This window comes from Sciurus carolinensis, chromosome 7 (genome assembly GCF_902686445.1).
Source record: "Sciurus carolinensis chromosome 7, mSciCar1.2, whole genome shotgun sequence".
Taxonomy (NCBI): domain Eukaryota; kingdom Metazoa; phylum Chordata; class Mammalia; order Rodentia; family Sciuridae; genus Sciurus; species Sciurus carolinensis.
The window spans coordinates 90,510,908-90,534,937 of NC_062219.1; the positions used below are offsets into that span (position 1 = coordinate 90,510,908).

General features: G+C 31.8%; 1 protein-coding gene across 1 annotated transcript in view; it reads left to right on the forward strand.

The window, feature by feature from the left end:
* The window catches only part of Lmbrd1 (LMBR1 domain containing 1), a 96,036-nt gene that overhangs the window by 45,309 nt on the left and 26,697 nt on the right, over nucleotides 1-24,030 (forward strand). Inside the window, exons 6-10 of the mRNA XM_047559331.1 lie at nucleotides 318-406; nucleotides 7,268-7,341; nucleotides 14,601-14,726; nucleotides 19,201-19,353; nucleotides 23,793-23,857. Of these exons, the coding sequence (XP_047415287.1) occupies nucleotides 318-406; nucleotides 7,268-7,341; nucleotides 14,601-14,726; nucleotides 19,201-19,353; nucleotides 23,793-23,857 (507 nt within the window). The remainder of the gene's footprint in view (nucleotides 1-317; nucleotides 407-7,267; nucleotides 7,342-14,600; nucleotides 14,727-19,200; nucleotides 19,354-23,792; nucleotides 23,858-24,030) is intronic.

Below are 24,030 nucleotides of genomic sequence, written 5' to 3' on the forward strand. Positions count from 1 at the left end.
TTTTATTTTACCCATACTTATTAAAGTTTAATTGAAAAATAAGCCAAAATATTTTTAAATACAAAATAAAATCTATGGGCTTACAAAGGAAGATAATTTTACTGAATGCCATAATAAAGCTATTAAAACAAGTTATAACATAAATACTTAAATAAGAAACTTCTCATACCTCTGTATGCGTGGTGTAGATTTATTAGTTTTTCAGGGGAAAAGTTGATCTTTGTTTTAAAACATTACTGAAATTGAGTTTTAAACCATTTCTCTTATTCAACTTTTTTATTTTTAAAACCATTGAATAGCATTATTTTCTGTTTTAGTGCTTTTGTACCATTGAATGTTCCCAATAACAAAAATTCTACAGAGTGGGAAAAAGTGAAGTTCCTATTTGAAGAACTTGGAAGCAGTCGTAAGTATTCTTTTTCTTTTCTTTTCTTCTTCTCCTGTTTTATTTAACCCACCCATTGTAATTTATGTATCCTGATCCTTGAGAGTTTTCTTTGACAAGTTGGCCTATTCTTAGCTTTTCTATACTCTAATAATGAATCTGCTGAGAAAGAAACCAGGAAAACAATTTCATTCTCTGTAGCCTTAAAAAACAAACAAAAAATCCTGGGGGTAAATCTGACTAAGGAAGTAAAAGACCTCTACAATGAACTAAACAAAAGTCCTAAAATTCATATGGAAAAATAAAAGACCCAGAATGGGCAAAGCAGTAAGAACTAAGCAATAAGAGCGATGTTAGAGATAATTTCAAGTTGTACTACAGAGGTATAGTAACAAAAACATCATGGTAAGGGCACCAAAACAGACATGAAGACCAGTGGAATAGAATAGAAGACACAGAGACAAACCCACTTAAATACAGTCATTTGATCCTTAACAAAGATACCAAAAGCATATGTTGTAGAAAAGATAGCCTTTTTAACAAATGGTGGTAGGAAAACTGTATTCAAATGTAGAAAAGAAAGAAATTAGATTCCTGTGTCTCACCCTACACAAAAATCAACTCAAAGTGGATCAAAGACCTAGGAATTAGATCAAAAACACTGAGACTGATGAAAGAATACATAAGACCTTGCCCCAACATATCAGCACAGGTATCAACTTCTTTTATAAGACTGCTAAAGGCCAAGAAACAGAATCAAGAATCAGTAAGTGGGATGGCATCAAGTTAAAAAGCTGCACAGCAAAGGAAACAAATAAGAAAATGAGAAAGAGCTTACAGAATAGAAGAAAATCTTTGATAGGCTACTCTTCCAACGGGGAATTAATATCCAGGAATTATTAAGAAGTCAAAGTAGCACCAAAAACCAAATAAATCAATCAAAAAAAAATGTGCATGTGAACTAAACAGACTTTCTTAAAAGAAGAAATACACATTACTGATTGTATCCTTTGCTGAAAAAAAGCTTTTTAGTTTGAGTCCATCCCATTTAATGATTCGTGCTTTGATTTTTGTGCTTTGGGAGTCTTGTTAAGGAAGTCTGATCCTAAGCCAACATGATGGAGATTTGGGCTTACTTTTTGTTTTCTGTTAGATGCAGGGTCTCTGGTCTAATTCCTAAGTCCTTGATCCATTTTGAGTTGAGTTTTATGCAGGGTGAGAGGTAGAGGTTTAGTTTCATTTTACTGCATATGGGTTTCTAGTTTTCCCAGCATCATTTGTTGAACAAGACTATCTTTTCTCCATTGTTTTTAGCTCCTTTGTCTAGTATGAGGTGACTGTATTTATGTGGGTTTGTCTCTGTGTCTTCTATTCTATACCATTGGTCTGCCTGTCTATTTTGGTGCCAATATCATGCCATTTTTGTTACTATTGCTCTGTAGTATATTTTAAGGTCTGGTATTGTGATACCTCCTGCTTTGTTTTTTCTGCTTAAGATTGTTTTGGCTATTTGAAGTCTCTTGTTCTTCTAGATGAAGTTTATGATTGCTTTCTCTATTTCTATGAAGAATGTCTTTGGAATTTTAATTGGAACTGCATTGAATCTGTATAGCACCTTTGGTAGAATGGCCATTTTGACAATGTTAATTCTGCCTATGCAAGAACATAAGAGATCTTTCCATCTTCTAAGGTTTTCTTCAATTTCTTTCTTTAGTGTTCAGTAGTTTTCATTGTAGAGGTCTTTTACCTCTTTTGTTCGATTGAATCCCAAGTATTTTATTTATTTATTTTTTGAGGCTATTGTGAATGGAGTGGTTTTCCTAATTTCTCTTTCAGAGGATTCATCACTTATGAATAGAAATGCATTAGATTTACACATATTGATTTTATATCCTGCTACTTTGCTGAATTCATTTATTAGTTCTAGAAGTTTTCTAGTGGAGTTTTTTGGATCCTCTAAATATAGAATCCTGTCATCAACAAATAGTGACAGCTTTAGTTCTTTTCCTATTTGTATCCCTTTAATTTCTTTGGTCTGTCTAATTGCTCTGGCTAGTGTTTCAATGACGATGTTGAATAGAAGTGGTGAAAGAAGGCATCCCTGTCTTGTTCCAGTTTTTAGAGGGAATGCTTTCAGTTTTTCTCCATTAAGAATGATGTTGGCTGTGGGCTTAGCATAGATAGTCTTTACAATGTTGAGGTATGTTCCTACAATTCCTATTTTTTCTAGTGTTTTAAGCATGAAGGGGTGCTGTATTTTATCAAACGCTTTTTCAGCATCTATTGAAATAATCATATGATTCTTAACTTTAAGTCTATTGATGTGATGAATTACATTTATTGTTTTCCGGATGTTGAACCAACCTTGCATCCCTGGCATAAACCCCACTTGATCTTAGTATACTATCTTTTTAATATATTTTTGTATATGATATGCCAATATTTTGTTAAGTACTTTTACATCTATGTTCATCAAGTATATTGGTCTAAAGTTTTCTTTCCTTGATGAGTCTTTCTCTGGTTTTGGTATCAGAGTGATACCAAACTAAAAAACTTGTTTCAGCAAAGGATATAATCAATAATGTGAAAAGAGAGCCTACAGAGTAGGAGAAAATCTTTTCCACATACACTTCAGATAGAGCACTTATCTCCAAAATTTATAAAGAACTTACAAAACTTTACACCAAAAATACAAAGAATCCAATCGATAAATGGACCAAGGAACGGGACAGACACTCTACAGAAAAAGACACACAGGCAATTAATAAATATATGAAAAAGTGTTCAACATCTCTAGTAATTAGAGAAATGCAAATGAAAACAACTCTAAGATTTCATCTTACTCCAATTAGAATGGCTATTATCAAGGACACAAACAATAATATATGTTGGCGTGGATGTGGGAAAAGAGGCACACTTTTACATTGCTGGTGGAGTTGCAAATTGGTGCAGCCACTCTGGAAAGCAGTATGGTGAATCCTCAGAAAACTTGGAATGGACCCACCTTTTGACATAGTTATTCCATTCCTTGGTTTATACCCAAAGGACTTAAAATTAGCATACTACAGTGATGCAGCCACATCAGTGTTTATAGCAGATCAATTCACAATAGCTAGATTGTGGAACCAACCTAGATGCTTTACAACAGATGAATGGATAAAGAAACTGTGGTTTTTATACACAATGAAATATTCTTCAGCCATAAAGGAGAATAATATTATGGCATTTGTAGATAAATAGATGAAATTGGAGAATATTATGCTAAGTGAAATAAGCCAGTCCCAAAAACCAAAGGCTGAATGTTTTCCCCGATAAGTGGAGAATTATATATAATGGGGGCCCAGGGGTGGGTAGGGAGTGAGAGGAGAATGGAGGAACTTTAGATTATGTAGAAGGAAATGAGAGGGAGGGGAGGGTATGAAAAATGGTGGAATGAGACACATCACTACCCTATGTACATGTATGATTACATGAATGTTAGGAATCTATGTCATGTACAACCATAGAAACGAAATGATGTACCCCATTTGTGTACAATGAATCAAAGTGCAGTCTGTAAAAAATTAAAAAATAAAAAATAAATTTAGTTAACCAAAAAAAAAAAAAGAAGAAATACAAATGACCAACAAATATATGAAAAAATGTTCCGATAGTCTTAGCAAATAGGAAAGTGCAAATTAAAAGTACAATGAGGTTTCTTCTCAGTCCAGATAGAATGACAGTCATCAAGAATACAAATAACAGTAAGTTCTGGTGAAGGTGTGGTGAAAAAGGTACACTCATACCTTGTTGCTAGGACTTCAGATAGTACAACTTTGGAAAGCATTATGATGATTCTTCCAAAGAGTAGGAAAGGAACCACCATATGACCCAGCTATCCTACTCTTTTGTTATTTATCCAGAAGAACTGAAATCATGTGATAGTGATACAAGCAGTTCATAGAAATATTTTAGCAGTAAAAGTCTTAAAGTTTCTATTTGATCTTTAACTCATTTATGATAATATAGAATCATTTGATAGAGAGCCATACATTATTCTTATTTTAAGTGAAGTAATCTTTTATGTAGGATATAAATTACAGAGAATTCATATGCATTAAATGATGTTTTACTATAAATTTATCTCAAAACATTTTGGCATTACTTTTTCAGACATTTTAAAATCAATCCTTGCAACTTAGATTTTAATGGAAAAATTATGTTTAGGTGCTTAGGTTAAGGAATTGCTTAATTGTTGAAAAATAACTTTGCAATTACAAAGTGATATCAGATAAAAATGTGTATAATATTACTCAACATTTCATGTGCATTTGGACATAGTTACTTTATTTTCTATGAAACCTAGAAAACTTATTTTTATAAGCACCATACTGAAAAATTTGATTTCTTTTGTGAGTATTCTTTCTAATGTGTATCATATTCTTTGGTTAGGATGTCTTGTTTTTTTATCAAGATATAATATTAAATAATGATTAAATTGTGACTTGGTAACTGCATTACAACTTCTTAAATATCTAGTTTTTCACTTAGAGGTGTCATCTTGTGAATTGTCTCCATTAATATCTTTCTGAAACTAGCAAGAATAAGGATAGCAGGACTGGCATCTACTATTAAAGAATTTTCAAGGATTTATGCACCTCGATCCTTTTGCTCAGAAATAAATAGCTTCTTTTCTTACAGTTAACTCTTTCAGGTTTTTGACTCCTTCTGCCTAAACATTATTTCACAAATTATACTAATCCTTGAGGTATTAATATAACTTGAATCAGTGATTAGATAGGCAACATTGTTCTGATTTTGTAGTCTCATTCTCTTTAGTCTCAGCTTTTTCCTCAAATTTAAATACCATATTCTAAATTACATTTCACTTCAGGCTTGTCTTCTTTTTAGGTTCGAAACAGTGACTTAACTGTTCTTAATTTTCATTCTTACTGTTCCTCACCACACCTCCCTATATTTTTTTAGGCATCAACTTTATGCCTAAAGCTTTATGGCATAAACTTTAGGCTTCTTTCTTTAGGCATTTTAACTTTTGTAAAAATGTACTTTACCTGTAGTGAAATGCATATGGCTTATGCATTCATGTATATAATCAGTGTAACGAATTGCAATCAAGACACAGAACATGTCCATCATTACAGAAATTTCCTCAGTGTGCCCATTTAGTTAATATCTCTGATAAGAGATACCACTGTTATAATTTAAGTCACTATGTATTAGTTTTTTTTATTATCATGAGTGGAATTATACATCATGATTCTTTTTTGTGTATGTCTGGCTTATTTCACTGAGTAATGCTTTAAATTTGTGTTAAGTAGTTGGTTCTTTTTATTGCAGCAAGTAATGCATTGTATGACTATACTACAACTTCTTTATCAACAAGATCTCTTTATGTATATGTTCAGACCATAAACCCTGTCTTATCTAGAGAGTGTATCTTCAATGTCTTTGAGAAGTTTATTTATCCTTTACCAAAATGGGAATACTTCTAAAAGATTTATTTTTGAACTCTTTGGTTCAAATGATTTTGACTCTTAGTAATATTAACTTTCTGATTGGCTAACATGTTAACATAGTACTCTTATCAATTCTAAGATATATTTTTCACATTTTATATCCCTGATGTTGGTAAATATTTTATAAGTGATAGTAAAATTACTGTCAGCTGGGTGGTGGACCTTAGTGGTTTGGACACCTTCTATTGATACTTCTGTTACAAGAATATAACAACATCAAAATATCTTTGATTTGATAATATGTAGTTTTAACATGTTAAGGCTTAAAAATTTGCCTTGCATATTTGTGAATTTATTAATGTGTTTTCTTTATTTTTTATAAAACTGAGATGAGTTTTAAGAAGATCTAATTTTATTAATAGTCATTGAAATATTAATGTTAATACATTAATTTAAAATGTTGTATTTGACCTTACTGGAACTGCATTTAAAGTAAATTACTACAAGCCCTATAGAACCTGTATTAAAGCTGGAAAAATTGTCACTTCTTTTAACAATAGTCAAATTTTCATAGTATTTCCTATGTATTTGATATGTGCCACTTCAGCTTCTCAAGTTCTAAGTCCAACTTGTTAACAGTGTTACTCTTTTTGGTGTTAAATTTGAATTTATTTTCTGTTTTTATTTTTCTGCCAAGTGGGCAAGCTCATCTTTTCAAGTTAAAAAGTGAAGTAGAGTCTTTTAAGATTTTAGTTTTAATCTGGGTGTGGTAGCACACACCTGAAATTCCAGCTACTCAGGAGACTAAGGTGGGAAAATGGTAAGTTCAAGGCCAGTCTGGGCAACTGAGCAAGGCCCTGTCCCAAAATAACATATAAAAAGGGTGGGGATGTAGTTCAGTGATATACCTCTGGGCTCAATCCTCAGTACAGGGGGAAAGAAAATATTTTGGTTTTAGGTTATATATTAAAAATTTAATTAAAAAAAAAACTGGAAGTATCAACATTGTGAAGAGAAGGGAGAATCAAGGTCAGTGGGTTTCCTATGTATTTTATTTATTAGTGTCTGCCATTGAGAAAGGCCAGGTAGTCTTTTTATCACCTTGTGAACATCTAACCATTTTATTAATCTCTATTTAGGGCAAATAGGCCCAATAATTAAACACTAATTTTTCTCTTAACGTTAAGAGATGAAGGAAAGAAAATTTTAACTAGTCTGAAAGATATTTTTAAAATCAGTTTGTGAAGAGACCTTTACAAAAACTTTTCCCCATTTGAAATTGGCACTTGAAAGCCATGGCAATATATATTTGTTTTATTACATCAGAATGTATAAGGAGTCTAATTTCATATATTTACACTGATTTGCTGAATATAAACTTGTGAGTAGTACATATGTGTGTTTCAATCTTCTTTCCTCTCTGCAGATGGCTTAGCTGCATTGTCATTTTCCATTAGTTCTCTGACCTTGATTGGAATGTTGGCAGCTATAACTTACACAGTAAGTGTAATAATGGTGGTAATTGAGTTAAAATTAAAGATTCACCCTATAAAGCAACTTTTTTCACCTTAGTAATCAGTTCAACTTAATTGTTTTCCTCTTTAATGTTTTAGTTTCTTCATTTTTTCTTCAATTTTCCTAAGAGTATGATAAAGTTTTAACTTCTTGGTCACAATCATTTTATCTCTATTTGTAAACTTTAATATTCAGAAACAAATTTTGTTATTGTGAACCTTAAAGATGGTTTTATACTATAAAAATAATAGATTTATTTATGTATAAGCAACTAGAACCTTGACCTATAGATCAAGATGTATTACTGATGAACTGTCTTGTTAAGGATGCAAGACTTTTAAAATCAGATATTTTATAGAACTTGATATTTTTCTAGTATAGAAAATCTAATATATTGTCTGACAGTTTGTTTTTTGTATTTCTGAAAGTGACATGGTGTGAATTATAAATGATTGACAAATTTATGTATAGACCGCTCTTTGAGCCTTTAGCCCAAATTATAGAGGAAAAATCAATTATAAGTGCTTGTTACATCCTAGAGTTATAGAAGCAGTCTTAAAATTATCTGGAGCTTTTTCAGGTTATTAACTTTATGTTTGGAGCATTTTTGATTCCTGCAAAGATGAAAAATACTGTGTATAAAGTAAACTTGTTTGGATGTTTTCCTTTAGACATAAAAGAAATAGACTATTAGTATAATAGCATAATCTAGTTTGGTTACATGCACATTCATTTACATGCACAGTCAGGTGTCATAATGTATAATAAAAGAAGTCTAAATGACATGCATTTTAATATCTTCCAGGTGCTTCTATAAGTACTGGGTTTTGTTATTTATTGGTACTTTTCTGTTTTTGTGTGTTATTACATAGGAGTTTGCCATTTCTTTCAGTGGGTGATTATCCTCCCATCTCACAGAATATACGTATAGGATGTTAGTTGTCATTTAAGAAGCAGTCACAAATTAAAAACAAATTAGGAGTTAGACCTGGAACCCAAATTGCTATTCTCTGACTGGTTTGTTATGCTGATCTTGGGTTTGTCTTTTTTTCTTTCCTGGGTCTGTGTCTTCCCTATTCAGTAGGAATAGGATATATTTTATACGAGTTTTTGAAGGTCAAATAATACTGTTTATAAAGGACTTTGATGTCTATAGGGAAATGAGATAGCAGTTATGGAAGATTCGGTAAGAAAAACAAATGGAAAAAGAGAAAACCAACATTTAATTATACTGTCAATAACTATGAGGAACCAGGTGCATATGCCTATAATCTTAAAGACTCAGGAGGCTGAGGCAGGAGTATTTGCAAGCTCAAAGCCAGCCTTGGCAATTTAGCAAGGCCCTAAGCAAGGAGACCGTGTTTCTAAATAAAATATTAAAAAGGGCTGGGGATGTGGATCTGTGGTTAAGCACCCTGGGTTTAATCCTCAGGACCCCCACCAAAATGAGGAGGGGAACTATGAAGGGTCTAGAATTTCATTTTACTTATAGTCTGCCACAGTTTTATGGACTGTGGTCAAAGATACAAGACTTCTTTCTGAGTCAGAAACAAAGACCCTTCTCATTCACAGCAATGCACTAGCTTTAGGATTGGCATTTTCTTATTCTGTTTTCCTGCATCCTAATTCCCACAGAGAACTGAGAGTAGAACCATAGGAAACCCTACATAGTGGGGTGCATTACAGAAGAGGAGCTCTGAGGTTAGGGAAGCTAAAACTTTTGTATGAACAGAAACCATACCCTTTTTTCCAGGAGAGGATAGTATGTACTATATGACATTCTTGAAAAAATAGTACAAAGGACAGGGAGTAATTAGTGCCTGGCTTGCAAAATAGACCCACTGAGAATTATCTCCCAATGGTCAAGGTATAGATGCTATGAAGAATAATAAGGCAGCCTAAGGGGTTAGATAATAATGGAAGCTAATGTTACTATAAGGTCAGCAGTGCCTTTTCTAATAATGAACAAAAGACCTCTAAAGTGGAAGTGAGCCATGACAGAAGAGTAAGTGCAAAGATCCTGCGGTTTGTACATGTATGCTGTTAGAGTACCAAGGAGGTAAAGCCCTGTGGTGGGAGCTCAGTTAACAAGGGAAAAGAGGAAAAGGTGTAGACGAAACGTGAGAAGTCAGATAGCCTTATAGACTGTGGTTAGGATTTCAAATTTTATTCTGATTGAGGTTAGAAAGTCATTAGAAAGCTTTCAGTGGAAAACTAAATGGTTTTGTCAAACATTCTAAAGGTATTAATCTGCTAACTGAATTAAAGAAGCTATTTTAATGAGCAGTGGAAGTGGAAAAAAATGATTGAAATTATTAAAATTATCTGGGAGAGAACTTTCCTGTAGGAACAATATTCCTGTAGAGGTAAATATTTTAATGTAATGTTTTGTATCATTCAAATTAAAACTTTAAAAATGATCATTTAATCAAGTAAACCACATATAATAGTCATGTGAATTAGTTATCAGTCTGAAAGTTTTGCTTTTCTAGAATACAGAGGGCTGAGCTTAAGGACATTGATAAAACAATCAGAGAATATTATGGTGGGACTGAGGCTAAGAACCTGAAAGACAAGGAAGAGTTACTGACTAGGTGGAGAAGGCTGCTAATTCCTGATGTCAAGGAAGAGATTCCAATAGAATAGGATGAGATCAGACAACCTAGAAATTACGTTTTCTTTTAAGTGGCATAGCAACAGAATCATGTCCTTGGTGGAGAGAATTAAACATGGATATGAAGTTCCTGGGTTCCTTAATGAACTCATTTTTGTCATCTTTAAAATAGAACTAATATTTAAGAAATAAGATAGTTGGGATTTATTGTACAATCCACCAAATGTTAGGATCTAAATATTCAGTTTTATTTGGATCAAACCATAGTTTCTGCTTCTTTTCTGTGAAAGTCACCAGATGCTGAAAACAATTATATCACAATTAGTGAAAATTGTGAATTTTTCAAAGATGAGTAAGTCAAAGAGGCATTCATAATTGTATGGTAGTTGGAATTGGGTAGGGTATGGATAGACAGATAAATATCATTTAGACAACACTGCAAGGATGCTCAAAGCTCAGTAAGAGAATGGTTTACTACTTAAACTTTAGTTATATGTAATTGAAAAACTTATACAAACTTTCATAAGTTAATTGAAAATTAATAATTTATAAATAGGTGTGGTTTTATTATGAATAGCTTGTTAACATTATTAATTTTTATATTTATTTGAATTTCAGATGCATAGTTTTCTCTTATTATGGAAAAGCTTGAGAATTGGGCTTTTCATAGCGTATAGCATGAAAAGGGGGTATGTAGTACATATTCATGAGAAGTAGAAGAGGTTACATTTTAACTAAGGTACTCAAAGTAGAAGTTAATAAGGAGATTATTTTGGCCCTCTCTACAAAGAATTACTTAAACCTAAAATCATGTCTTTTGCAGAATTTGTTATTTTTTGCTTTGAGACTACAGACATTTTTGTACTTTGTTAGTCAAGTATGGATTTCTTAGATATATATTATTGTTTAGTTTGGAAACTAGTTGATTATTTAAATTGTACTTAGCTTCTGACTACTGTACAATGTCCTATGGGATAGTGAAATAATTGGGCATTCAGTTTTAGGAGAAGACTATCCAACAATATAGCTTACTTATTATTTTAAGCTTAAACAAACAAGAAATCTGATACTGCTTAAATTTTTAAAAAATGAACCTCTAAGAACAAATCCTTTGTAGATATTTTAATTTTTTTTGGTGCCACCAAGTGGGGAAATGTTGAATAATGATGTTTTCATGCAAAATGAATTATATGGGCCAGTGAAATGCTCATATGAGAGGTTAGCAGAAACAGCTAAACTTTTTATTATGTGTCATGTTAGTAAAGTTTTTAATATATTCTCCAAGATGTTTGTGAATTACAAATAATGTTATTATCCTAATTAATGTACATTTAATATAAAATAAACTAATTGATTAAAGAAAATTAAAGTGATAATTGAAGATTCAAATATAGAAAAAAATGTTTAATATTTTCTTCTTGTGCTCATTAAAGTTTGTCTTAGTCAGTTTGGGCTGCTGCAAATGTACTACAGACTGGGGGACTTAACAATAAACATTTATTTCTGACAGTTCTGGGAGCTGGGATGCCTAACATCAAGATGCCAACAAATCGGTTATCTGATGAGGGTTCACTTCCTAGCTTTCAGTTGGCTGTCTTCTCATTATTTCTCATATAGTAGAGAGTAGAGAGAAAGCAGACTCTCTTGTATCTGTTTTGTGTCACTAATCTCATTCATAAGGAATCCAACCTCATGATGTAATTACCTCCAAAAGGCTCTACTTCCAAATACTATCACACTGGAAATTAGCTTGAACATGAATTTGGGCTTAGGAATGTGGGTTGGGGTGGGGGTAAGGGACAAACATTTAGTCCATAACACCTATGAATGGGTATAGTGGTTCTCAATAATACTGAAGATAGAAATCCCCTTTAAAAATAAAATTTGTCACCATTCATGTGACATCACATGAATGTGATGTCTGTGATACTTATAGGAAGATGCACCATTATTTTATGTGCATTTTTACCATTGTAAGGAAAAATCCTTGACAATGATTTCATTATTAATATTTTCCTACATTCAGAAAGAGAAGCTTCTTGGTTTCATGTACTTTTTAAAAATCACATCAGTCTTCTACACACATAACTAGGAAAATGAGTGAAAGAAATTGGAAAGGTATTTCTAAAACTACACATTTTATAAGAAATTGTGAATCATTTTTTGAATTAGTTATTGATGCTTTTTAAAAATGAACAGTGCAAGAAAGTATAAGAAATGTTTGTGCTTTGTATAAGTTATTTTAAAATATTTCTGTTGGCAATTTATTCTTGGAAGTCAAAACAAACAACATAGGAGGCAATTATGGCCAACCTAACCTTTTAAACTGTACAATCTTTTTAGCCTTGTTGATTTTCCAGAAATTCACTAGAGGGCAGTAGTAAGCAATAAAAATTTGGTTTTTGAAAATGTGTTTTAGTACATTTTTTCCCAAAGAAGTTTGAGGATAAATTAAAAAATGTTTATTTTTAAAAATGTTTATTTCAAGCTTACTAAAATCTAAATAGTATGGTTAAAGTTCCCAATTATCATTGAAACTTAAACATGCAATCTATAAAACAAACTAAATACTTGATGAAAAAAACAAAGATTACTTACTTACTTTTATTTGCTATATTCAGAGAATTAAAAATTTAGAAAAAGGTGATATAGTCTGGTCTCATGTTACTACAAGTTGTTACCAAGGACATATTTTCATTTTCTAATCTTTTATATTAAGCCATTTAGGAATTCGGTTCAGCTCTTTTAGTAAATGTATCAATTTCATGTAAGGAAATAACTTCATGAATTAACAGTTCTCTCTTCTTAAAATAGTTTTGGTCAGATATTATCTTCTTATAATAATTATTTTATTAACAAATATTTGTTCCTTGAATAACAAAGGATTTGGACTTGTTTTAACATACCCAGTAGTCTCCTGTGGTTGTTAACTAGTTGACTCACAAATCTGATTAGTCAACTTTGGCAGATCTATTGAAAAAACAAGTGTGCAGACCAATACTCTTAAATATGTGTTGTTATGTAGTGTAAGCAAGGGACATTTACAAACCAAGGAATGTTTCTCAGACATAGTATAATTAAGCTGAAACCTGAGTGGCATTCAAATTTGCTAATGAAGTTAAGAAGGTAGGCATAGATGAAGGTACTGCATGTATTAAAGTATGAAAGCCTGAAGTAGTTTAAAATTTGAGTGTTTTAAGAACTCTGAACAACTGTGAGGTGCAGGTAGAATATCTCTGACTGACAGAGTGTCAGCAGATCACTTTCTTATCTCCATACTGGCCCTGGAGGCACCTTCCCAAAAGGTGCCCCTAGAGGAGTACTTTGAAAAATGTCCTTCCTGGTCCTGGAAAATCTTATAAAGGATACTCATTAGAAGAATGACATAATCTGACTTGGGTGTTCAGAGTGAGATCATTTTGAAAATGGTATAGAAGATGTATATGTAGAGAGTAAGAGCAAGAGAACTTAGATGACCTTGTATTCTTATTTGTTTTAGTTGTAAATGGATATAGTATCCTTTTATGTTATTTATTTTATGTGGTGCTGAGGATTGAAACCAGTGCCTCATACATATGAGGCAAGGGCTCTACCACTGAGCTACAACCCGAGCCCTAGATGACCTTGTATTTGACAGTAGATTATAAATAAAGGCCATGTTGTTAATCTTCTTAGACCAAAAGATTCCATGGGAAACAGTATTGAGTACTGAGGTTAGTACGTTATAAGATTCAAATCCATTCAACATAGAGTTGGGTTAAGCCTAAGAAGTGGCATTTATCCTGATGCAATCTCATGACCCTACCTATCTCCAGGGGGCCCAAGGGAGACTAGGTAAAGGAGTTTGTGTGCTCAGAAGAAAAATGGAACAAATTAAAAATTACATTCATGTATCTGCTTCAGACCCTGTTTTTGCAACCAGCAGATTACATTTGTCATTGTTTCTTCTAGGAATTTAAAGTCAAGAGATTCAGAACCATGGTCATGTGGCAAATGCCATTGACTGTTATGTTAATGGTCATAATAAAAAGTTATTATTTGAGGCTGGAATATGGAATTGAGTAGTATATATAATAATATGTTTATTTTTAATGACTAATACTTAAAAATTCCTTGTTGGAAAATATTTAAAATACTTAGTAAAAAGATTGGTTATAAACAGGTAGAACTTTTAAACAAATTGTCCATATAGATAATTGGATGCTAATCAAGTACCATGTATATATTAGGATAATATCTTTTTCTAAAAGTTTACTGAATATACTTGGAGGAAATTACTGTTGTTTTCATAGAAAATAATTTTATAAATTGTTCTTATTAATTCACATTATCTTAACCTGATTAACCTAAAGTTGTAACTTATTTAAGTATTATATTTACATTAAATGTGCAACTTGTCCTTTGAGGAATAGTTACTATTTTAACATAACTGCATAAAAGTAAGTATGAAATAAACAGAATTATTGGATAATATAATCATGATTCACTTTCCTATAACATATTCTTCAGTGTGACTGTTCACTGTCACTACTGCTCACTTTCAAATTATTAAAGGACTTGTTTTTCGTAATAATTGTGTTAATCTGATTAAAATGAATTTATTAAAACATTTCAATTTTGTTTCTTTTAGGCCTATGGCATGTCGGCATTACCATTAAATTTAATAAAAGGCACTAGAAGTGCTGCTTACGAACGTTTAGAAAACACTGAAGATATTGAAGAAGTGGAGCAACATATTCAGACGATCAAATCAAAAGTGAGTTGGTGTTTTGTTGTTACTGGGAAGCATAAAATTACTTTAACTTTGAGCTGCTTTCTCATGTGACTTTGTTATTGGGAAACATGCACATTTTTATATTTTTGATAGTTTTGTAATATTGTTCAAAAACCATACCCCTATTTTTGAAAATTGATCTCCTATATAATGTAGGACATTGGCAGTTTTAGAATTTCTATCAGTGTTCTGTCAATTAAGAAGCAAAACTGCTTATTTATGATCAAGCCCTTTCTAGTTCTCAGTTATCCTTATTCCATGTGTAACATCATATTTTACTGTGTAACTAGTGTTCAGTTTTATGTATTTAGTTGAACAAACTAAAGATTACATGTAATCACTTGCCATCTAAATGGACTTCTAAAAATAAAATAATTTTTTTCTTCCTTTTTTACCTCCAAATAACACTTTAATCTTAAAGAGTAAGGAAAAATAATGAGCTTTCTGAATTAGTCCACTAAGCTAGCATGATCCTGCTTTAAAAATTTTTTTAAAAAGAAGATGGTAATAGCACCCAAAAAGGAAACATACTCTGTTTCATGTGAAGGAAGAAGCAAGTATTTTAATATAAATACAAATATTAGCAATGAAAACGTATGCTGTAATAAAAGACTATATCATAACACTCAGACTAGGTTTATCTCAGAAATAGGTTTATCTTAGAAAATATATTAAAGTAGTTTAATACATTGAGATTAAATGAGAAGTATAAGCATCTTAATAGATGCCAAAGATTTAATTGGTAAAAGTCAATTTGTAGTTAGGATTTTTTGAAAGCAAAAAGAAATCTTACCAAATTAAGAGAAGAAAATCAAGGAAGCCTCTGGTGAACATCATACTTTAATAGTGAAAGAAACATTCCCAAAAGAGTCAGGTAAAGGACAATAATGTCTATCATTGTCACTCTTTAGTATATTCCTGGAGATTCTAGTCAAATAAAAAGGAATTTAAATAATAACATTGAAAGAGGGAGAGAAAAAAAGAAATACAATCTTTGTTCTTTGCAAATATCATCTACCAAGACAATTAAAAGAATTAACTACAAACTACTAGAACTAATAAGAATTCTTCAAGGTATCTAGATACAAACATATTAAAAAATCATTAACCTGTTGGAAGATGTTGTAGAGAATTATCTCATTGATAATTTTATAGCACAAGCTATAAAATATTAAGAAATGTTAGTATCTACCTGATGGAAATTATAAAATTTACTGAAGCACATATAGGAGATTCAAATAAATGGAGAACTTCATTGGTTTGTAATTGGTTAATTCAATATTATAAAGATGAGTTTTTAAAAAGTTCTTGTATAAATTCAGTACAGTTTATACAAAACAAAATTAAATTTGCATACAATTTCATAGCGTATAAAACTGGATTCTGAATTTAAATCAAATATAAAGTTTATGAAACACTGTAGAAAGTGAATTTATCTTGGTGTGAAGAAGTCCACTCTAAAATAGACACAAAACCTAGATGCTTTTTAAGAGAAGATTGGTTAAGTCTTCAATTTTTATGTTACAAAATATTTTATGAACCTGAAAAGGGCACCTAAATGAAAGTTAAAGACCAACAATTGTATGGGAAGAACTTGCAATGCAGTTGATAATGATAGTAAGTAAAAGGACAAGCAACACACAGAAATAATGAAAGACCCAAAGGTAGTTCACTGAAGGAGAAATTAAACTGTTTAAAAAAAAAAAAAAAAAAAAAAAAAAAGAAAAAAAAAAGGGGAAAAAAATAAATTATGCTTAAAACTTAAAAAAAAAAAAAAGAAATTAAACTGTTCAGTAAAAATATGAAATGAGGTTCAGGTAAATAGTAAATATAGCTTGACTAAATGTCCCAGTTTACCTGGGACCTAGGACTTTCCAGAATATAAAATTTTCAGTGTCAAAACCAGGATAATTGGTAACCCTAGTAATCAAAAGTGTAGACATTAGAATGACTCAATATGTATTTTTTAATCATTTGAAAGTCTTTTAAATGGTTACCTGTGTCAGGAATTGATGAGAATTAGGGGGATAGGTATATTGTTTGTGGGAATATGAGACATACAGCTTTTTAAAGAAAATGAAATGTGTGATGTGCACTTGTATATACAAACATACACTACTTAAAAATGTAACCTAACAGTTTATTTATGGGAATCTATGTGTTTTGTGTATTATATGTACACATTTGTATTCAGGTATGTAAAGATAATTATGGTGCATTGTTAATGACCCTCACCAAAAATTTTTTTAAAAAGGAAACAATCTTAGTGTTCAAAAGTAAGGTATTTGTTAAATTAAGATACCGTGGTGTAATGTGCCATGTAGTGATAGAAAGGTATGAGGTGGATTTATAGCTTGAAAAATACATCTTATAAAAAAATCAGACTATCTGACTTCAAATTCTGACTTTTCTGATTATGCATATTACATCTCTAGTCTTATTTTTCTCATGTAGTAAATGAACATATTGCTATTATTTTGAAAATTTAAGTAGAATAAATGTATAAAGAAAAGACCAGTTTTTGGCATAAGAAGGGTGCTCAAGGTATGTTAGCTATTTTGTACAAAATATATATAAACACATTGTTACATATGTGCAGGAGTCTGATCTGCTTAACAGTGATAACCACAGGAAAGAGAGAGATAATAAACTTGGTAATTGGTCATGGTGTAAAGCTTTTACATTTTATTTTTTTAAAGAGGGTGTGTGTATTTACATATATTATAACCACATTATTTTTTCAAATGAAATAGACAGTTGCTTTAGAATTTCTGTCCTAGCTTTTGTTTCTCTTACCAAAACTATTCTTCTATTAGTCGGTAATGCAGAGTGGATATCCATCCCTCACTCCACTGTATTCACCAAATAGATACATAACTTGTTTTAAGTTGACCCTCAAATTGGTTTACTAGTTTTTTTTTTTTCTGACATGGCTAAATCCAGCAGTAAAACACAACTACCTCATTGTTTGTATCATTTTAACATCAAAATGGAAGTTTTGAGAAAATTTATTATAAGTAAGATATAAAGTGCTGAGCCCTTCTCAAATCACATACTTGAAGTATTATTGCCTGGGTCTCTCTTTCAGAAGGGAGTGTTTTTATTCCTCTGATCTTCAGAAAATATCTTTCTGTAAGTTTCCTTTTCTGGAATCCAATTTGATAATACCCAGTGTATTCAACTTAAAAGTAGTTGACTTAAAGGAATGAAGATAGTAAAATATGGTCTTATGAATATAAAATATGGCCTCTGCACCAGTGGCATCAACATTTATTGAGAGAAATATAAATTCTAGGCTCACTCAAGATCTAAATTATATTCTTTGGGGAGTTGGGCCTAGAAGTCTGTTTAATGAACTTTCGGGTGATTCTTAAGCATGCTAAAGTTTGAGAAGCAATAAGATAAGGTATAGAAGAGGATAGTTAGCTTTAGAAGAACCTGATAGTGTGAATATGTAAAGGGCTTTTTATAACTGTCAGAATCTCTTTATTAAAGGGTTTTGGGCATTGTCTTCATTATATGATTTCAAATTGAAGCAACACTAGGCTATGCTGCAGAGCAGTGTTTTTATCTGCTAAGAACCCATTTAAACTTTAATAGGGATATTAAAGACATTATAGTCTCTAATGTTTTTGCATTCTTAATATGTAGTCTTTTTTGTTGCTTCTAATAAAAGCAAACAAATCTGCATTTCATTTTTTTTCATTTAGCAGTTTTATTCTACTTTATTATTGTGGTCAGTTAGACATTTTGGGCAGGGAAGTTCAAGTAGAAAAGTGTATCTGTGAGACACCATGGAAAAGGCACTACTCATGGTTTCCCAAAGTGTCACATAAAAACAGATGGAAATTATCTGTGAGATAGATTGGCCAAAGAAAGTGTTACTCATTTGCAAGTGTACTTGGACAACAAGGAAATGCCAACTCTTAGCAGTTGTTATAAAAACTCCTGCATGTAACCTATGCTTGGTATTGCATCACTCTGCTGATATTTGAGTTGGACTGAGAAGCATCAGTTCAAGGAACAAAACCACTAAACTAAAGGGTGGGAAGGGGCAGGACCAAATAAATTAAAATAAGGAATAGTTTGGTTTGGAGGTGAGGAAAAATAATTACTGTGCCTAGTAGTTAACTTCTTTTAAACAAACACCTTTTTATAGGATGTTTTACAAATAAATATCTCTACATATCTTTGTCATTTGGAATAAGGGAACAAGAGAAAGGTCAGTGATAAATGTACATGCATCTACATTTTGATGCTAATCTTGGTTCAGAGACATTTACTGTTATATTGCATTTGACTTTTATTAATTTTGTCAGTTTGCCTAAGTAGGGTCCAAGCTAAAAGTATTTTGTTGCCAGATCTGCCAAATCTGGTGGGTACTTTATTAAGACCTTAATGGTGGGGGGAAAAAAATCCTACCCCAGAACCTTTAATTTTGTTCTGTTATTTGCAGAGTAAAGATGGTCGACCTTTGCCAGCAAGGGATAAACGTGCCTTAAAGCAATTTGAAGAAAGGTTACGAACACTTAGGAAAAGAGAGAGGCACTTAGAATTCATTGAAAACAGCTGGTGGACAAAATTTTGTGGTGCTCTGCGTCCCCTGAAGGTAAATGGAGTTTAAAAAATAAATTATGCTGTCACTCTTCTCTCAAGTTTTTGTAGTGCCTCTCAGAGATTGAGTTCTTCTTTTGAGGCACTACAGAATGATACTTAAGAGCATGGATTTTGGAGTTCATATACTCTGGTTTTCAATCACAGGTCCCTTGTTTAGTTCAGGCAAGATATGTGACCCCTCAGAGCTTCATTTATTCTTGTGTAATGTATTATTCTTGTGTAATGTATTATAATGGAGTTTTTAGGAAATTTAAATAAAAATAAAGGTAAATAAGTTATAAGCTATTAGCATATTTTGCAAGTTTGTACTTATCTATAAGTAGGAGATGCGAGACTCACATTAGAACTGAAGAACCCTAACTGGAAATTATAGAATTTGCCTCATTGTTAGATGTTAGATGATATTTCTGAAAGTATGTAAAAAGGTATTATTGAGATAGAAAACATTTTGTCGGGGGCAGGAAGAGGGAACCATTGTTTGCCAGCCTTGAATTCTTGGAATTTTGGAACCTGAATTAAGTACATAGATTGAATTAAAGCATTATAATATGAATTAAAGCATTATAATATGACTCAGACTAAAAGATAACTAAAACTTCTGTCCACAGACTTCTAAATTTGCATGTTGTATATATGGGGGCATTTCAGAGACCAGAGCTTTGTATAATAGTATACAGGTTGTAATTCAGAAAGTACGGTGAAAAGACTCATTTGAAGAAGGCAAGATGGAACTAGAAGATGTGTTTTGGTTAAATTTTGAGAGAAATACTTCAGAGTACTTTTATCAAAGACAAATGAGTCATGTTTAATTTTGGTGCTACTTTGTCTCTCACAGTTAGAAAGGAAATGCATTAACTGTTCACCCTAAAAACCTCTTTTTTCAAAGAGTTTTTTAAAAATATACTACAGTTATCTAATTCTATGTGACTACTTTTTTAACCTTCTGTTACAGTTGTGTGTATGTGCGTGTGTGTGTGTGTGTGTGTGTGTGTGTGTGTTGCTGAGGCTCTAACCTAGGACCTAATGCATGCTAAGCACTCTACTACTGAGCTATACATCCAGTCCAGAATAAATTGTTTAAGGACTCACTCCAGTCCTTTTACCTAAGGTAATTTGTCTTCATAGCAACAAAGGTGTACAAAAGCCTCTTCAACCCTTATTTTAATTCTAAATTTTTTATAATGTCTTATAAATATTCGTAACCTGATCTCAGTCATCAACTGCCTTCCTTTAAACTTCTGTTTCATTTCACTGAGCATATGTTTGGAAGGATTTTTAAATTAACTATTAAGTTTACAGATTGATTTTACCAAATATAGTTGTATAGATATGTAGAACATTCATATCACCCCCAAAATCTACCATCCCCTCCTCCCTTGAGCTCAGACCAGGTAACCACTGATGTTCTTTCTGTCATTAGAGTTTAGTTTTGCACATTCCATAACTTCATATAAATGGAATCATGAAATGTAAAAATTTTTGTCTATCTTATTTGGCACAGCACAGTATTTTTCAGATTCATTCACAGCACTGCTTTTTTTCCCCAGTGGTCATTCCATTGCATTGTTGAGTAGTATTCTGATATGTGTCTATATCACAGTTTATTTATCCACTCATCTGTTAGTGGATATTTTGGTTGTGTACAGTATTTCTTCAAATTTTTTTTTCTTTCCTTTTTCTTTGAATCCCTTGTTTGTGTTGGTTTGCTGATGATGTCCAACATCTCTCTAAGACTCTTCACTTCTTTGTTTCTTGTGTACTCAGATTGGGTCATCTCGATTTATCTTCAAGTTGCTAACTTCTCTGCTTCTCAAATAACCTTTTTTTTTTTTTTCAGTTTTTTTTTCAATTCCAGAATTTCAATTCACTCTTTTTTGTTTTTTTTAATGTCTTTATTGGTATTCTTTATTTGTTGAGACTTCATTTTAAGACATGGCTTTTTAGAATTTTTTTAATATATTATATTAAAGCATATTTAGAGTTTTTGCCTGGTAAGTATAATGTCTGGGTTTTCTAAAAAGTGCCTATCAGTTGCCCTGCTCACCTGCACTTTTGGTTGCCAATACTTATGTTGTTTTTGTTGTTAAAACTTGAACAGTGTTACATAATATAATACGATAACTCTACAAATCAGATTTTCCCATCCCCAAGAATTTGTCATTGTTACCCTTTCTGTCATTATTTAGTGACTTCTCTGACCTGACTCTGTAAAATTTCTACTCTTTGTTATATGTGATCACTATAGTCCCTGCTCAGTTAGTTTGTTAATGGTTGGCTAGAAATTCTTAAACACCTGCAATCAGTAAGTCTCCTAGTCTTTAACTAGGGGTATTCATATGTGTTGGTACACTACTTCAATACCCATGCAAACACTTTACAACTCAACCTTAGCCTTCATTTCCTCCATGTACTGAATGCCTGTCAGAGGTAGATTTTAGTTCTCACATCTTTCCTGATCATGCACAGAGCCCTGAGCATACACAAGACCTTCTAGATTTCCAGGGATATATCAGAACTTTTCAAAACCTTTATTGGTATCTCTTTTCCTGGTCTTTTGTTTTAAACTTTTTAGTTAGTGTATATTTTTCTATTGTCCACTGACTTTGAGGTCATGAAGTTCATAAATTGCATGTAAATTTTTTTTGGCCAACACTCCTGTGAAAAGGCTTTTAGCCCCATGTGAACACCAATCCAAGTCAAATACAAATAGCTTTGCAAGTGGGGGCTTCCAGAGAAATACTAGGCAGGCCAAATAATGACAGTTCTATGGGAGTGCATCTGTAAAAGAGGGTCAGTCCTCTTTGCTTTCTTATTTGATTTCTAGGATGTTGGCTTTTGTGGCTATTTTTCAAGGTTGCCATGGCAGTAGAGTGATAGAATTGGGACTAGAGAAAGTTTGAATGTCATAATGCTCTGTATTTTGAGATTCGCCATTTTTCTTGAATAAATGCTGCTGTATTGCTGCATACCTTTGGTTAATTCCCAGAATGTTGAAAATGTTGATTCTGATCATTTATGCTAGTTTTCTTAGTGCTTTTATGGAGGAGAAAATTTTCAGAGGTTCTTACTCTTCTATTTTACCGTGTCACCTTTGTAATTAACTTTTATTTCAAAATGACATGATTGCTAGAGCATACATTAATATGCCTTTTAGGTTAACCCAACATGATCATCTCTGAAATGATTCTATAAGTACTAACTCGAGTTCTTATATTTAAATATATGCAATTTTCTTGATCTTTATAAAGTACTTATCTTTTTTTATATTTATTCTGTGCTCTTTTAAGTAACCATTTAAACAATCTAACCCTGGTTGGAAGATAGCCAAGGATATATTGCTTTTTTTCTTTTTTCTTTTTTTTTCTTTTTGACAAAATAGAGATCAAGGGAAGGGAATTTTAACATGATACATTTCTATGTTATATTTCTTTACTACTAATTGGAATCTGGCAAGTATATTTTCTAATACCACAATCTATTTCTTATTAACAGACAATTAGGAAGTAATATGTTTTACATACTTATTTTTAGTATAAGACCATTGCCCTACATTTCACCTAGGTATCAAATATAGGTACTAGAATCTGATAGAAGAAAAATGTGTAACAAAATGAACATTTATTACTATAAAAAAGCCACTTCAAAGTTCTATAGAGATTAAACCCTTTTTAAATAATGAATTCTCATGTGGAATCCCAGTATGTGAAGAGATACACATAGTACTATTATTTCAAGAAATGACTATAGATGTATTTAGTCCCTTTTTGTTGCCAACTCTCTCCTTCCCAACAAGCTCCAAAGGTATCCTGTTTGGATTGAAGAATTCTCTTGAATACAGACCTAAAATTATTTCCAAAAATCATCTTCCTGTGCCAGATAGAATGATACATTGTTATTTTACTTCTTTTATCCCCTCTATTCTAAAATAAACTTTAGCAGTCATGTGAAAAACATTCATGAGTTTATCCATCTGTTTCTATTAATTCCAGTTGAAGGAGAAGCCACTTAACATATGCTTAGTAAGACTCATTTTTTCTCTGTTCTTGCCAATTGTTTAGCTCCATTGTCCCTGGAATTTGGGTAAGATATCAGGGGAAAAAGAGTCCATGATAGTGCTACCATCAATTTCACCTGTTTTTTGTTTTTTGTTTTTTTTTTCCTTTTTCCCTTCAGAAACAGTTTCATAGAAACTCAGTCTCAAATATTTCATTTCCTTTTTTCCTACCATCCCTAATAAAAAATTGAAACAGTAGAAAAAACCCACTTACAATACTCAACACATTTTTGCACAGATTCATTATTTTATATTAGTTTCTTTAGTGCTTTAGTTAGATCATTGTTACATGCTTGCAACTCATTGAGCATAATGGTTTTGTGCTTTTAATATCAACTTTTAGAACTATATTGTAATGCATATATTTTTGCTTTTAGATCATATGGGGAATATTTTTCATCTTAGTTGCATTGCTGTTTGTAATTTCTCTTTTCCTGTCAAAGTAAGTATAGTACACACATTTTTTTATTTGTCCTTTTTAGATACACATAACAGTAGAGTGTATTTTGACATATTATACATACATGAAGTATAACTTATTCTAATTAGGATCCCATTCTTTTGGTGAACATGATATGGAGTTACATGGGCCATGTATTCATATGAACATAAGAA